The sequence below is a fragment of the Ambystoma mexicanum genome, chromosome 8 (genome assembly GCF_040938575.1).
Source record: "Ambystoma mexicanum isolate Mex_15411 chromosome 8, UKY_AmexF1_1, whole genome shotgun sequence".
Taxonomy (NCBI): Eukaryota; Metazoa; Chordata; class Amphibia; order Caudata; family Ambystomatidae; genus Ambystoma; species Ambystoma mexicanum.
In genome coordinates, this window is record NC_090929.1 from 34,895,858 (window position 1) to 34,910,798 (window position 14,941).

General features: G+C 44.4%; 1 protein-coding gene across 2 annotated transcripts in view; it reads left to right on the forward strand.

The window, feature by feature from the left end:
* The window catches only part of PTPA (protein phosphatase 2 phosphatase activator), a 698,483-nt gene that overhangs the window by 181,652 nt on the left and 501,890 nt on the right, over positions 1–14,941 (forward strand). For both annotated transcript variants that reach the window (XM_069609220.1, XM_069609221.1), the window contains exons 4-5: positions 6,282–6,407; positions 6,979–7,096. In XM_069609220.1, the coding sequence (XP_069465321.1) occupies positions 6,282–6,407; positions 6,979–7,096 (244 nt within the window). The remainder of the gene's footprint in view (positions 1–6,281; positions 6,408–6,978; positions 7,097–14,941) is intronic.

Sequence of the window (14,941 nt, forward strand, 5' to 3'; positions counted from 1 at the left end):
ATGTCTTTCTAAACATCACTTTTTATTTCAATTTGATTCCATACACTTTTTTTTCGTATTATTTTATATTTGGCAGACTCTTCTGACTGCGTTTTCGACCATCTTCCATGCACTCATCCTCTTGCCCTGAAGAAGACGTTATGTGACCACAATTTCCATTGTCACAGTCACAGCCGAAACTCAAGTTGCCACAAGCCGAGGAGTTCTTTGTGATTCGCATTCTTCCACTGCTTGAGGCCCTTTTTTTGTTATAAATAACTGTGACGTAGGTGTTTAACTCTCTAAATCGCTATGTTCTACAGAGAAATGGTGCAGAGTGTTCATGATTGACAGCGCTTGCTGTAATTACCCCGCCTCCAATTGACCCTTTGTCGTTTTTACTTTGTTTTTGCAATGGTTATTTTCAAATTGTTTGGTTCCTTACATGTGTTCCTGTATTAGCATGTGTGGGTATGAATGAGTATAGTTGTACGAATGTTGGATGGTTGCAATACCGCTCATTGGACAACTAACATATCTTGGCAGGGGGATATATGGGAAGGAAGAAAAACGAATATAAAACAAATAACCAAACATTAATACTGTTATGTTTTTTCCATGCAATGTCATGCTCCCCAATTTCTTGTGTTTAATTAATTTCAAAATATCACAGATGACAAATGTTTTGATTAAAGTAATGTCGCTCAAAATTATGCAGTGTATTCTGTTTCACTACATTCAAAAATGATTATTCAGCAAATCAGTGTTGCAAAATAGAACAGGGGTCGCTCTCTTTTTGTGTTGTTCCTAGTTCTGTATCACCTGCTCTGTTTGTGCCCTGTACAACCTTGGGAGACTCTTGATTCTGCCTTACTGGCACCTTCTGTTGCATTCCTACAGCCTTCATTACTGGATCTTCCATGCATGCAGTTCTGGTGCTCTTTGTAAGCCTTGTTGGACCTCTGGGGCGCAAGGCCCAGCAGCCATGTTGGAGTCCTGAGTGGATTGCTCATCGTGGGATGTACTAGGCTGCCTTCTGCAACCATCCTCCATCGTGGTATTGTCTGCTACTAGGTTGCATCCTTTGTTCTTTTGAGAGACACCTTTGACCCTTGGTGTGTACCCTTCGCCTCCTGCTCCATCACTGCTGTCGTGCCTTCTGCACTGTGAGTGTGTTGTGCTAAATTTGGTACCCCTATCGGCTCTGCTTCTCTTAACAGGAGGCTCCTTGCAGTGCTAGCCGGACACAGTCCCAGAGCCAAAACCTACTTGTGCACCCACGGTGACTGGGCCATTTACACTGCAGCCAGCTCAGTGTTCGGACCTGATCCATTCTCCTGCAGGGTGCCTTGGCTCTAGTCGTCTGCGCCTCCAGACTGTCTGTATTACTCATGTTATCAGAGATCACAGGTGGCTGCCACCGTTCCCCGGGCCTCTGGTCCTGAACCATTGGTTGGGACATTTTATTGGGGGCTGGTAAGGGGGTTCCTCAGACACTCCAGCCGGGTTATTCCTATCTCCAATACCTATAGACTGCAAGTACTCTTTACACTGTAACCGAGTGAGACCTACCGGAGTGAGCCTGTTGATTCCTGTAGGAGAAGTTTAGGGAATGTTGGAAACTCTTATAAAGTGACTTGAACTGGTACTTAGTTCTACTTTGCCAGTCTCCCTTGGCTCCCTGGAGGGGTGCGGGGGGCTGGAGTTTTTGAGACAATCTGAGAATATTTTAAGTGTACAAGTGATTTATTTAAATTAATTCTGTCCCTACCTGACACATTACCTCCTTTTCATGTACCTTTAATGATTCCGTTGGCATTGCATTCTAGGTAAAGTGCAGTCTTTGATGCGGGTTGAGATGGGTTACCATGATTGGCCCATCTAGGAGTGTTCATTTTGTGTGCGTTTGTCCAACCATTGTCCATATTTTCATGACCTTCATTGCATGGTCTGTGACCTGTTCCATTGGGACCATGACACCAGCTCTTCATATACACTGTTATCAAAGAGTTTAAAAAGGATTTTCTTTCTTTATTTCAAACGTAACTTCAGTCCTCTTCTAAACGGGCATTTATGAAGAAGCACCATCTTGAGCATGTCAATGGTGTGTGCTGGTGCTTGCTAGGGTTGGAAAGCACAGGGAAGCGTGAAGGGCCCTTGATCTGCCTTTGACTGGACTCTGCAGATGCAGCAATACCGCCCCCCCAGCCTTACTAATGACGACCAGACCTGCCCACGCCACTATATTCTCAAATTATTTCCCAGCGTATCTTTGCTCTTAAAATATGACTGGATCATGCATTCATATATATCTATAGTGCACTAGGAATTGATGCCATGGCTATGCCACAGGTCCTCTTCCCCTCAGTCCAGTCCTGTAGCTCCCCCATGCCCCCAGATTACCAGAGGTACTGCTAAGGTGTTGGTGGGCGGGCAGGTCTAGCAGGGGGCATGCAAGCAGACCCTTGAGGAACTATTAGGGAAGCCAATGAGTAGGGCGTACCTACCTGGTAGGCTTATGAGGTGGACTGCACTTCCTAGAAGGTCTGTCCCAGCACAGGAGGTGCCTTATTGGCCCACGGGTAGAAGGGGCAACACTCCAAGCATGTTGCAACACAGAGGTGATTTCTGTTACTGTGACGCTGCTGTGCCCATGTGATGGCAGTTTGCAACAAGATGGATAAACATTTGTATAAGTACTGCCAAGCAGGCCAAGTTTCCCAGCCTACTGCAACGTTAATTAGTGCCCCTCCATTATGTGTGATGTCCAGATCTTTTAAAACTACTGCCGTTGCGCAGCAGCTTTTGGCACAACATTAATGAGACACATGATCCTTTCCTTCTGTGCTGTGTACACACCACATCTGTGCTGATAGATGCCTCACATCAGAGGTTTGCACCTTTTGGCTTTCCAGATGTTTTGGGCAATGACTCAATCAACCCTTAAGAACACTGTGAAGAGAGAGAACCAATTGACTTAAATACCTGGCATCCCTAGGTAAATGTCCCTTAAAAGGTACTTAATGTCCCTTCTGAAGTAGTGCACTGACCATAGAAAGCAATGATGGGCAGCTTAGCTGGGGAAAAGATAGGAAGAAAACTCTCCCTATCGAATCTACCATGTTGTCAAAAAAAAGGGAGCGACTGATATTACTCGCACCCACATTGAGTAATGGCTAGAGTAGATTTATTTATTATTTTAGTTGGTTCACTTAAGAAGAGTTGCTAAGAACTGCTGTGATCTTGTCATTTGTGGGTTGTGTACATTGGTATTGTTGCAAGGTGATCTCATGTGGTATATTCTGGGTCCTCTTATAGACGCAACACACCACCTTTCTCAGATATCCTCTTGCTAACAGTTTTTTACTGAGCTCTTTAGACTGCAACTCATATTCATGATGATTGGAACAGTTCCTCAGATATCGTAAGAACTGTGCAAAAAGGTAGATTCTCTATTAGGCTCCGAGGATGATAACTGTCAAATTGGATCAATGCCTTCATGTCTGTGGGTTTGTGGTACACTGTAGTCCGCAATCCAATCTGCCTTCACTTATTGTCACCCACAGATCCAGGAATTGAATTGACCGATTAAAATTAATTATTGTGAAATGTAGATGTGCGTTTACACGTCTTGAGCCACTGGTAAAATAAAAGATTAAGTTGGTCGTCGCCCTTAAATATGATACAAATATAATTGAAATATTGATCCCAAGCCTCCAAGTGTTTTACAAAGGGATTGTTGGCATATATGTAGTCCTCTTCGAATGCATTGATGCATAGATTGGCTAGACTGGGGGCAAACGTAGCCCCCATTGCAGTGCATGCAGCTTGTTGGTAGATTTGATCCTCAAAGGAGAAAATATTCTTTGTCAATGCAATTTCTTTAAACTGCAAAATCAATTGAATTAGAATGCCTGGTGGAGGTAAACAGGATTGCATAACATTTTTAAATCATTATCAAGCTCTCCCGTTGGGGTATCTTGGTGTATAAAGACTCAATGTCTGGAGTCTCCAGCCATTGTGTTTCAGTGTCACAGGATTTTTCATTTAATAAGTTGGGCCATTGTGTCCTTGATATATGACCTACATTTGCGTACTTGTCCTTTCAAAAAGTGGTCCACAAATTGGGGTAATGGCTCTAAGAACGGGTCAATTCCAGGCACAATAGGTCTGCCTGGCAGAGGATTTATCCCTTTGTGGATTTTTGGCAGCGCATACATTACAGGGGTATGTGGAAAACTGAGTTAAAAACTCTGCTTCTTTATGGCTAATCCACCCCTCTGTTATTGCCTCCTCAACAATTTCATTAATCAAACTCTATTCAATTTTTTTGTTAAGCTCCAAAGTCCTTAGGCGCTGCCTTGCTTCTATAGGGTCTGTGGCGAGTAAAGCATAACTATCCCTATCCTGTATTAAATCTTGAAGCATTCTGCGATAATCAGCAGTATCCATTATGACCACTGCTCCGCCCTTATCGGCAGGTTTTATAGTTATGTCTGTCTTATTTGACAAGGCATTCAACGCTGTTCTCTCCAATGTACTGCACTTATCATATCTGGGCTTCAGATTTGTTCTCAAATATTTCTATCATTTAAATTAAACCTTTTGAAATAGTGATTCCGCTGATAGACAACTTGAGGAAGGATAAAACGTTAAGGGATTATGTAGTCCTGCGGTATCTCTTTTTGATGTATCATATGTATACTGTTTAAATTGAATTTTCTGAATCAATTTTGATAATTCAATCCTAGTTGTAAAAGGATCGTATCTCGCCGTGGGCACAAATGAAAGCCCTTTTTGTAGGACTCTTAATTCAGTAACATTAAGCTCATAGGAAGACAAATTCACTACTAGTAATTCTGTGGTGGAAAACTACCTCTTCCCCATGCTCCGTGTAATCCGCAGGGAATTGGTTCACCACCTGCCCCGCCCCCTCTGGCGTAAAAAAGGGACAGCAGGATTCTGAATGTTACTTTGATTTGATAGATCCTCTTGAAAATGCACACATCTGTCGGGATTTCTCCCTGAACCCACAGCCTGTTCACTGTTGAATGTGCTGGCTCTGTCATCCCCTTCAGAGCTATTACTTGAAAAACTCAAATTGCCAAAAGTGGGATATTTCCGTTACCTTTTGGTATTGGCTGACTTATATCCACCCTGATAGTTTCCTGTCCCTGTTGGTCTGATTCTGTATAATATGAGTCTATTCGATCATGTGAAAAAGCAGGCGTCTTTTTTTCAATTTCTGGATGTTTTTATTCAGGTTGAAGTCCTTGAATTCCTTTTAAAGCAGCGTCCAATTTCTCAAGCTTTTTTTTTTTAACTCTCCGAAATTGTCTTAGCCTTCATTTCTTCTTGTTTCTGCAAAATATGTTGTGTTGTACACGGTCCTCAAATTATTTTCCGGTGTTAATTGAGGACCAACCCTTGACTCTGAATGACTGTTTCCTAAATTGCAAATTTTCAGGGAATATTCAGGGCTCTGTGTGTGTGATCAAACCATTAAGGGCTGTGTGTGAATGTAAATAATCAGTCATAAGAGCTCTGTGGAGTTCCCTCCGTATTAGGCCTTTTTTGAGAGCTTTGAATTCATTCGACTTGTTTCCCTCAAAAAGTCTGAGGTATAGTAGTCGGGAGCTGCAAGGATCCCCTCTACTCGTTCCTCAGCAAATGCAAGACAATTGGTATCAGACATTGTCAATTAGTCAAACATCAATTTCATATGCAATCCCTCAAAACTCTTAACGTAGTAAGCCACCAGCGTGGACTGGCAGAAGGATACATTACAAAACAAAAGGCCTGTTAGGCAAAACAACTTTTCTCTCTGACGCCCAAGTAACATCATAAGAAAACTGTGCAGAGAGACAACCAATTGAATTCAAAACCTGGTACTAAATGTCCCTTTTGAAGCAGTGCACTGACAATAGAAAGTGGTGATGGGCTGCCTGTCTAGGGAAAGGTTAGGATGAAACCTCTCCCTATCAGATCTGTTTTCTAAACAACCCACTCAAAATTATTTCAAAATGGTGCTAGTCTTCAAAATAGTTTATTATTGACTGTCCAAACACTAAAGCCTAAACAAGGTTTTGTATAGTCTGTGGTGAGGGATTGTGGGAGTTGTAGTCCAACACCTCTGGAGAGCCGCAGGTTGCATATGCATGCCTCACATGGTTGTCATCTTGTACAAATGTACTGTTGCATTCTCTAGCTATACTCATTTCTAACCGTGCATGACTGCTCTGACCTGCACATCTCCACTCTCACCCAGCTAGCTCTTTACATGCTTGCTTTCTCTTCTGTAGGCAGTTGAAGCCGTGCTGTCACTTCTGAACACACTGGACAGATGGATTGATGAGACACCCCCAATGGATCGGCCCTCTCGCTTCGGTAACAAGGCTTTCAGGACTTGGTACAGCAAACTGGAGCAGGTGAGCGGCGCTGCTTTGTGATGGGGTAGGGACTGGAGCAGGTGAGCGGCGCTGTTCTGTGACGGGGTGGGGACTGGGGCAGGTGCGAGGCTCTACAATGGGGTGGCAGCTGGAGCAGGTAAGGGGCCCTGCTCTATGATTGGGTGCGGGCTGGAGCAGGTGAGACTCTGCTCTGTGATCGGAGCTGGAGCAGGTGAGAGGCTCTACGATGGGGTGGTGGCTGCAACAGGTGAGAGGCGCTGCTCTGTGATGGGGTGGGGACTGGAGCAGGTGAGAGGCTCTGTGATGGGAGCTGGTGCCCTGCTCTTAATGTGGGTGGGTACAGGTGAGTGGCTCTCCAGTACTGGTTTGGCAGGGGCAGACTGGTCAAGGGTGTCCTAGAGCAGTGTGAGTGGCCCAGCCCTGGATTTGGGTGGTCACTTGAGCTGATGCGTGGCCCAGAATGAAGGTGTGCTGTTGAAGCAGATAAGAGGCGAGAGGTAGGGGGTGAAAAAAGGAGCTCCTGGTGGGAGGGAGCAGTGCATTTGTGGGAAGACCACATGTTCCATCACTGTATGCATTTTGTCTTTAGGAAGCAGAAAATTTGGTCTCTGTGGTGATCCCTCCAGCCTTGAGTGCAGCTGTGCCCGAGGTGGCCCTCTACCTGAAAGAGTCTGTGGGCAACTCCACACGCATTGATTACGGCACTGGTGGGTCTCCTTCATGATTACTTTTTGTGTTACCGCTCACACTCTTGGTGCTGTCATCTGTGTATACTTCCATGGCTTCTCCCCTCCTATGTATCTTCCACTTCTGCGTGCCTTCACTGGGACTAGTAGAGCATGACCCACAAAGCTCTAGGTCTTGTTCCAGCCTGTCCTTTGCTCTTATTTGTCCAGGACCCTTTAGTGAGCCAGTCCCACTCTAGAGCTCCAAGCCAGTCTCCCGTCCATTCCTCCCCATGCCTCTTTCCCTATATTCCTCATGCATCCGTTTTAAAAGTCCCTGATTCATCTTCCTTGGCCTTTCTCTTGGTGCCCTTCGCACATCTCCTTGGATTGCTGGCAATGCAAAACAGGACCAGATTTAAATGTCTTCTCCTGCTTCACTAATTTATCCATGGTAAGGCACCACTGTATCTATCCTCCTCTATTTAACACTTTAAGCCTTCTCATAATCCCGGGTTTGTATCTTCAACTACCCTTGTGGCATCTCGCCATACATGTGCTTCTGCTCTCTCTATTCTTGCTCCACTTGCATGGAATTCTATTCCCTATGACATCCAATGAACAGTTCACACTGATTTGTTCAAAACCAAACTGAAAGCCTACATCCTCGCCTCCAAGTTACACTCTTAACTTAACTTCCATCTGCCATTTACATTTTACATAACATTTTCCATCACCTCTAACCTGCCTATGTCTCTTGCTTTCTCTGCCTCTACCATAGCACTTCATCAAACATGTTCAGATCCCCAACACAGCTGGCTGTACCGCCTACCGGCACTTATAAATGTCTAATATTGGTCATCCTTAATCTATGTATGTTGTGGCGGGTCAGAAGAAAGCAGACTCTGAGGACATTCTCAAGGTATTTTATTAAAGAAATAAGAATAAGGCCTAACTTTCCCTATCGCTATGGGGTATTCCCTTCATATATGAATAACTAAGATGCTCATCTGTGAATGTCCAAAAATAAAATGCCTGCTGTCCAAAGGCTAATGCTACCTGACCTTACCACTATTCTAACTACTATGTTCAGGAGAATGACTCCCTTCTCCTGTTCGATGCACTTCACACTTGTCTCCTGCATCTTTAAAGTTCTTGTTAATAGGCAGTTACTGTTTGATTCCCTTCCTTTCATTACTCGAGTTCATCAAGTTTGCTCTTAAGATTTCGTCATATATACTGAGACGAGTTTCTGCTGTTGCATAATGTGTCCCTCTCGGCCTCCTGGTTCCCCCGTCCTCCCAGTTACCTTTACTTTGCCTGGGGAACATCTCTGGGGCTTGTCAGTCGGGGGCCTTCTCCTTTGCTCGGTTTCCTTGTTGGCTCTGTTCTGCTGGTGTCCTTTTCGTCTGTTTCTCTCGTTCTCGTTTGGCGTCTCGGTTTCGCCAAGGCAACCGGACTGGTTGTCCGTTTCTTAGCAGTATGGTCTGTTATATGGGCCGCCTGCCGACTGCAAAGCTCTCATGGTCAAGCCACCGTCACACTCTGCATGTCTCTGCTTCTCGCCTCCTTTGTATGCTGATCCTCCAGTGTCTGCTTCCTGTGTCCAGAACACTTCTGAACTTCCCGTGGTGCTCTCTCGCTCCACCCCCTTCAGATTTTATACTCCCATAGAGCTTCCCTTGCATGCGCAAGTCTTCCTCTCCTCACCCCTTGCTTCGTCCATCCTGCACTTTCTTCAGTGTCCTCATTCCAGTTGATTGAAGGCTTTTATTTAAAAATATATTTTCTTTTTTTCCCCTGGTAATTGCATAAGATCTTTCTCTTCTTACAAGCTCTAGGCTTTGACACTAATTTGGACATTAGATAGTCCCATATATGCCATCTTGTGAAACAGGTTAGGAAGTTCCTCACAGGAACGGGAGTCCTTGTCCTCAAAGGGGGAGTCTCTCCCGGTGAAGTCCCACTTGCCTTCATCCCTAGTGGAGGGTGTTGTGTAGCAGGCTCAACTCCTTAGCCTCACAGAGGTGGGGTGGGGGTCCCTTTTGGGGAGAAGGAACAAATTCCCTCAGTTTGTCACAATGTCCACTCATGTATTGTCCCTGGTGACTGTTCGGTTTACTCTTCTCCAGAACTTGGTCAGAATGTCACTTGAACTCGCCTCGTTGTATGAAACGCAGTGCTTCCCTTCAAATGTGATTTCTTACCGTACTTTCTTTTGTGATAACAAATAATTGTTCCTCCCTGTATATAAATACATAAATAGTCCCCAATACCCTTAAGTCTGTGTCCTTACCTATTTCTTTGCGGGAGCTCTTATTCTGTCTGTCCATTGCCCCTCACTTTATGTATCCATGTATCTAAAGAGACCTCTGCTGCCTTTTCTTTTCTCCAGACCCATGTTCCGTTGGCTCCACCCTGCATTCTTATTTTCTCTTGTATCCTTCTCCCTTGCATTCCGTCTTTCTTCCTACTCACTCAAGTGTGTCACAGAGCGGCACAAAAGCCGCTTTCTGCCACCGCGTCAAAAACCTTGAAAGCCAAGCGAAGGGAGCAGAGCCTTCTGCGCCTTCGGCCTCTGCGTTGCCTAAGATGTACATTCTGTATTTTGTCTTTGGTTGATGCTGATGACATTTAGGGTCATACATTGTCTGCCCAGCAATATACTGGAGCTTGTGTGTGATCTGTCTCTTCAGTGCATGGGTCCCACAGTGCAGGTGCACCACTCAGACTTTGTTTCATTTGTCATCTATGGAGGGCTTAGACATCACTGTCTTACTGGTAGTGTGGCTCAGCAGGCTGACTTCACTCTTAGGAGGGGAGTGAGGTGGTGCTTTGGTGCAGCTAGTCACAGGCCATCAAACAATAGTCTATTTTGCTTAAACATCCAACGCGCTTCCATCTTCAGTAAATACGAATGCACTTTGAGTCAAACTTTATGATGCAGTCTTCATTAAGCGTTCTAACGTTCGTTCCATTTGGGCATTTTCAGAGCTATTGAGGTATATTAATACCTTTTTAGATCTGTTTTTCACCAGTCAATTATATTAAATGAATTCAGTTTTGATGCTCAGCACTCGGCTGCTCTCGAGCTAGGACTGCGCTTTAAACAATAAAAAAATTAAAATAATGTTTGTATTATTCATTGTCCTAAGTTTATTTAGCTGCATCAGTTAACCCAATGGGATTCTCCACCTCGTGAGATGCAAATAGGACTAGCGGCGTGAGAACCGCCACCACGTATTTCTGCCGTTTCAACTTAAGAAAATGCCCAAATGGAATGAAGGTTAAAAGGTTTAATTGGTAGAAGTCTGCGCAATAAAGTTAGAATTATTAAGGAGGCCATGAAGAAGCTCACAACAAGTGCCACTGTGCGAAACACGTCAGAAACATTACAACATTGCTTACATCAGCACGCAAAAGGCGTTTCCCGCTATGCCTCGCCCGGAGCGTTTGGAGGTTGCTGTGGAGACTGGGGCAACTGCGCATGCGCAGCATTCTCTGTGTCCCTCAGTGCCCCGTCAACATGCTGCTGTCCCCATGGAAACGTGGTGCTGAAAGCCCAACAAACACAGGCTCTGCAGCCTTTTCTGTGCTTTCTATTGAAGTTGTGTTCGCTGCTACGAACCTTCACCTTGTTACTTAGTATTCCCGGAATTCTGAACCTGGACTGCCTGCCCGTTTGCTTCCGAATTGCCCTTTTGGTTACCTCCTCTCACATTTATCCTCCTGCTGACCTTGGCTAAGTTTACAGATGTTTTTGAATTGCCCCTGCATTAGCTTGTTGGTAGATGACCACGGACCTCACTGGACCTTGCTGTTGGACTTTGGACGCTCTACTGATTTCTTTCCGGAAATCCATCTTCTCATTTGTGAAGCTCTGCTGAACTTCTTTCCGCGTTCTCTAGGTGTCCTCGTTCCATCTGGAATAGGGTAACTTCCTTCTAACTTTCACCACCAATATCCTCCTGCTGTTACTTGGCTGTTGTTCCTCCTTACATACATCTCTCACTTATTCAACCAAGGGGAGGGCTCCTCATTATCAGTGAGTGAGTAGAATAGGCATTAATTACCTATCTGTTCAGTTGCATATTACCTGTTAGTTATCGCCCCCATATTCCCTGTACAGAATTGCCTGCTCAGAATCGGCTGTATATTCGTGCAATCTTCTGAAATGCAGAGCAGTTGAATCAGGTTAGTTGCAGGCTCTTTTTGTCTGCGTGTTTGACTCCCATTTTGATTGCCCAGTTGGAGTTTACCTTTTGTCTTTCCTTTCTAGCCTGGTAATCCATTCTGGTTCGTGCTCTTTCATACAAATGATAGGTTCACCAGTCAGGTATTTTCTAGGAGCACGTTTATTTCGTAAGGCAGTCCTAGTGGCGTCTTGTCAAATAAAAAGGGCCTATACCAAAGAAAACTATTGCTCATCCTTACAAATAAGTTACAAAATAGTTTACCAAATGATTCGTCAGGTATGGCTGGGGTCTCCCTTCCCCATGTTTTTAGCACGGTAAAAGGCAGGACCTTTGAGCACCGCACACTCCTGGGCCTTGCCAGCATGAGGTTACAGTCCCTTTCCATGATGCCAGGACCTTCTGGGGCCAAGTCTCTTTCCTGCAAAGTCTCTTGCCTTAGAAGGCCTGTTGTACCATCAGCATAAACAATAAACAAACAAAAGTTCCTTTGGTAATCTTTCACACTGGACGATTGCTGTTCGTCCCTTTGGGTCCCCCTCACCCAGGCTCTGATCCTTTTTCGCAATGTTAGCCTCCCTCACTAAGGCTTTTCACTCAAAACCTATCGTTAAACAATCTCAATGTCTTTTTACACAACTATCCATTGTGGACATCCCTCATCCGGGTTCACACTTGTCCTCTCAATGTTCACGGGTACATCACTGTTTCCCCTTAACTTACAGGCATCACATTTGCCAGTTTCACAGTTTTATCAGTTTTCTCCAATGTGTTAAAGATTTTCGAGTGTACGAGGGGTCTTGCTCGACCCTCGTAGGACCACTTTGACACTTTGCACTGGTCTCTCCTAAGGCCTCTTGGCTCTTTTAGTTAAAAAAAAAACACAACCCACAAAAGGCTTCAGTCAGAGTGCAACCTTGGACCCAGCACAGTTTGGGTTTTACTATCTGCCTTCTGCGACTCACCAGCTGTGCTGAACTATCTGGAGTCAAAGACGGCACCACGGCGGCAAACGCTTCTCCCCGCTTTGGCTATCAGCGCAGGAGTGCCTTGTGTGCCATTAACATCTGTCACACCACATGCCAGCTGTACTTCCTGGTCTTATTATTTCACTTTCGGAGGCTTTGCGGTTCTGAGTTGAAAAGGGCAAGGGCAGTTTCCCCTTCATCATCCCGCTAGGTCTCACTGCCTTTCTCCTCCGTTTGCACTTCCCGTCCGGTTAGCTGTTTCCTCGTGCGTTCGGCCTTGCTCAAAGTGTGCTCTCGCGCTCTGCCTTTTATCCCTGTGGGGAAGGGAAAGGGCTGTCAGGTGTGCGTAGTTATTACCAATTGCCTGACGCTGCCTGACCCTTTTGTTGGGACGTGTTGTGTAAACGGCTCTGGTGTTAGTCCATTTTCTGTCACGGTGTAGGAAAGTGTTCATGTTGGAAAAAGGGGGCGGAGGATTGAACCTCTGAATATCCTACGGGCTAGGATGGGGAAAAGGTGTTCTAGGGAAGGGGGGGTACTGCGTCTCACCCGTCTTTGTCCCACTTCCACTCCCCGAGGACCCCCCATCCAGGTGATCCTCCCGCACTGGTCCACCCACCGGAACTGGATCCAATAGCGATGGCCGTGTCCTGGCTGGATGACAGATCCCCGGGGACTAGCGGGTGAGACATCTTCAGGTTTCTCACAAAGGCCACTTAAATTACATTCCTGTTGTTAACAAGGAAAAGGACTTGTATTCTTGGCCAGAATGAAATGATGTACTTATCTGTACAATTTTGATTTTAAAAGATATATTTATTCTTTCATAATATACTAAAAAAAAAGTTCAAAGCCTCAGTTAATTTGTTTTTATTAAGACTGAAGCCAATGGGTTATTTATGCAATGTATGCATAGCCTTGCCACCTACGCCCCAATTCCCTATCAACAACATAAAACTGAGTTAATTTAAATCAAATATCCAATTAGTTAATGGGATTTTCATATTTAATGAACAGCCAACACATGTTTCAACACTTTCACAGACTTCCTCATGCACATTCCCATTCATGTATTCATTTAGCATTTAAAACACCTGCATAATGGTGTTCCAAAGTCACTCACTCCCTTTAAAAGCTAACTGAAATGCTTATTCAGACTTCAGAAATACACATCACTGCAGTATTACGGGTTGGGTACCCTCCGTGACCGGTTTGTTGATGGCAAATGACATGTGCTTGGATAGTTGGTCACAGTTCCCTGGTGGGCTAGTGGCGTTCCATTTTGTATAAAAGCATGAGCATTTGTGCCAGCTTTTAAGGGAGTGTTGGCTGTTCATGAACATTAAATGTGAAAAGCAATTCCATTAATTGGATATTGATTTTTATTTGCAATTAACTCAGTTTTATGATGATGAGATTAGGTTGGGTCACAGGTGGCCAGGCTGTGTTGTGATTCATACTGGTGTTTATGACCTTGGCTGAGGTCACAGGCGTATTGGACCCTGCTAGCACATTGCCATCATTCTATTAATGGCACAACTATTGGACTCTTTATAAAGATTAAAGCATCTTGGTAGTTGGCTCAGCTCGATATTGTCCCCTGTTGGTTATCTATGCATGTAATATACTCTTCCAATAGTTTAACCTTTAACACCAACAGGTTGTATTTGACATAAATATCCCTGCAGCCATTGTGGATAATGCCTAAACGGTGTTTCTGAAATAGTTGTGATAAATTGGCGCAACCAACCCCATATGTAAAAACGTGTTCTTTTTTTCTATAAGACCACACAGTATGTTCTGAAAAGTAGACTCTTTATTGTAAAGTCAAGCATTAAGACATTGTCACAGAGCAACTAAGAAATAAACACAAGTAATTTAAAAATAAAGTGTCTCGGGAGTGAGAAGAAAGAAAAATACATTGGTTATTTGAGAGGCTTTAAAAGCGTTAAGCCAAAATCAGATCAAAGTTTCAAAAATCATCCAACCCCATCCAAACCTATATGAAGCACAATTGCACAGGCTAGTAACATGATTAGGACCTTATAAAGAGTTTAAGGTGGCTTTAAAGTTTGTCCGTAATGTTACAGACAAAGTCTGTAGGCAGCTTGCGACTATAATGAAAAGTAAGAACGATATTACCAGTGCTTCACAGATGTTCTAGAGGAGGCAACCTGAAGTTAGACTATTGGGCTGAGGTCTAGTATTGAAGACTAGCTCAGATGGAGCAAAAGCCCAGTTCCATTGAGTGTTGCGTTTGGAGAGGCTTGGTGCAAGACTAGCTTCAGTGTTGGTTCCTCTATGCACTTCTCCATGTTGGTTCCTCTATGCACTTCCCCAGCTCTCCTCATTTGCCTGGGCTAGCTTCAGTGTTGGGTCCTCCTATACACTTCCCCAGCTATTTTCATTTGCATGGACTAGCTTCAGTGTTGGTTCCTCGATGCACTTCTCCATGTTGGTACCTCTATGCACTTCTCCAGCTCTCTTCATTTGCATGGACTAGCTTCAGTGTTGGTTCCTCTATATGCTTCCCCAGCTCTCTTCATTTGCCTGGGATAGCTTCAGTGTTGGTTCCTCTATATGCTTCCCCAGCTCGCTTCATTTGCATGGATTAGCTTCAGTGTTGGTTCCTTTTATAAATGTCTTAGCCCACTTTATTTGTGGCACTGTAGCTGTGTTGGGCCAAGTTCTAGCCTTTTTCCTTCAATATTAGATGGCTAAGGGCT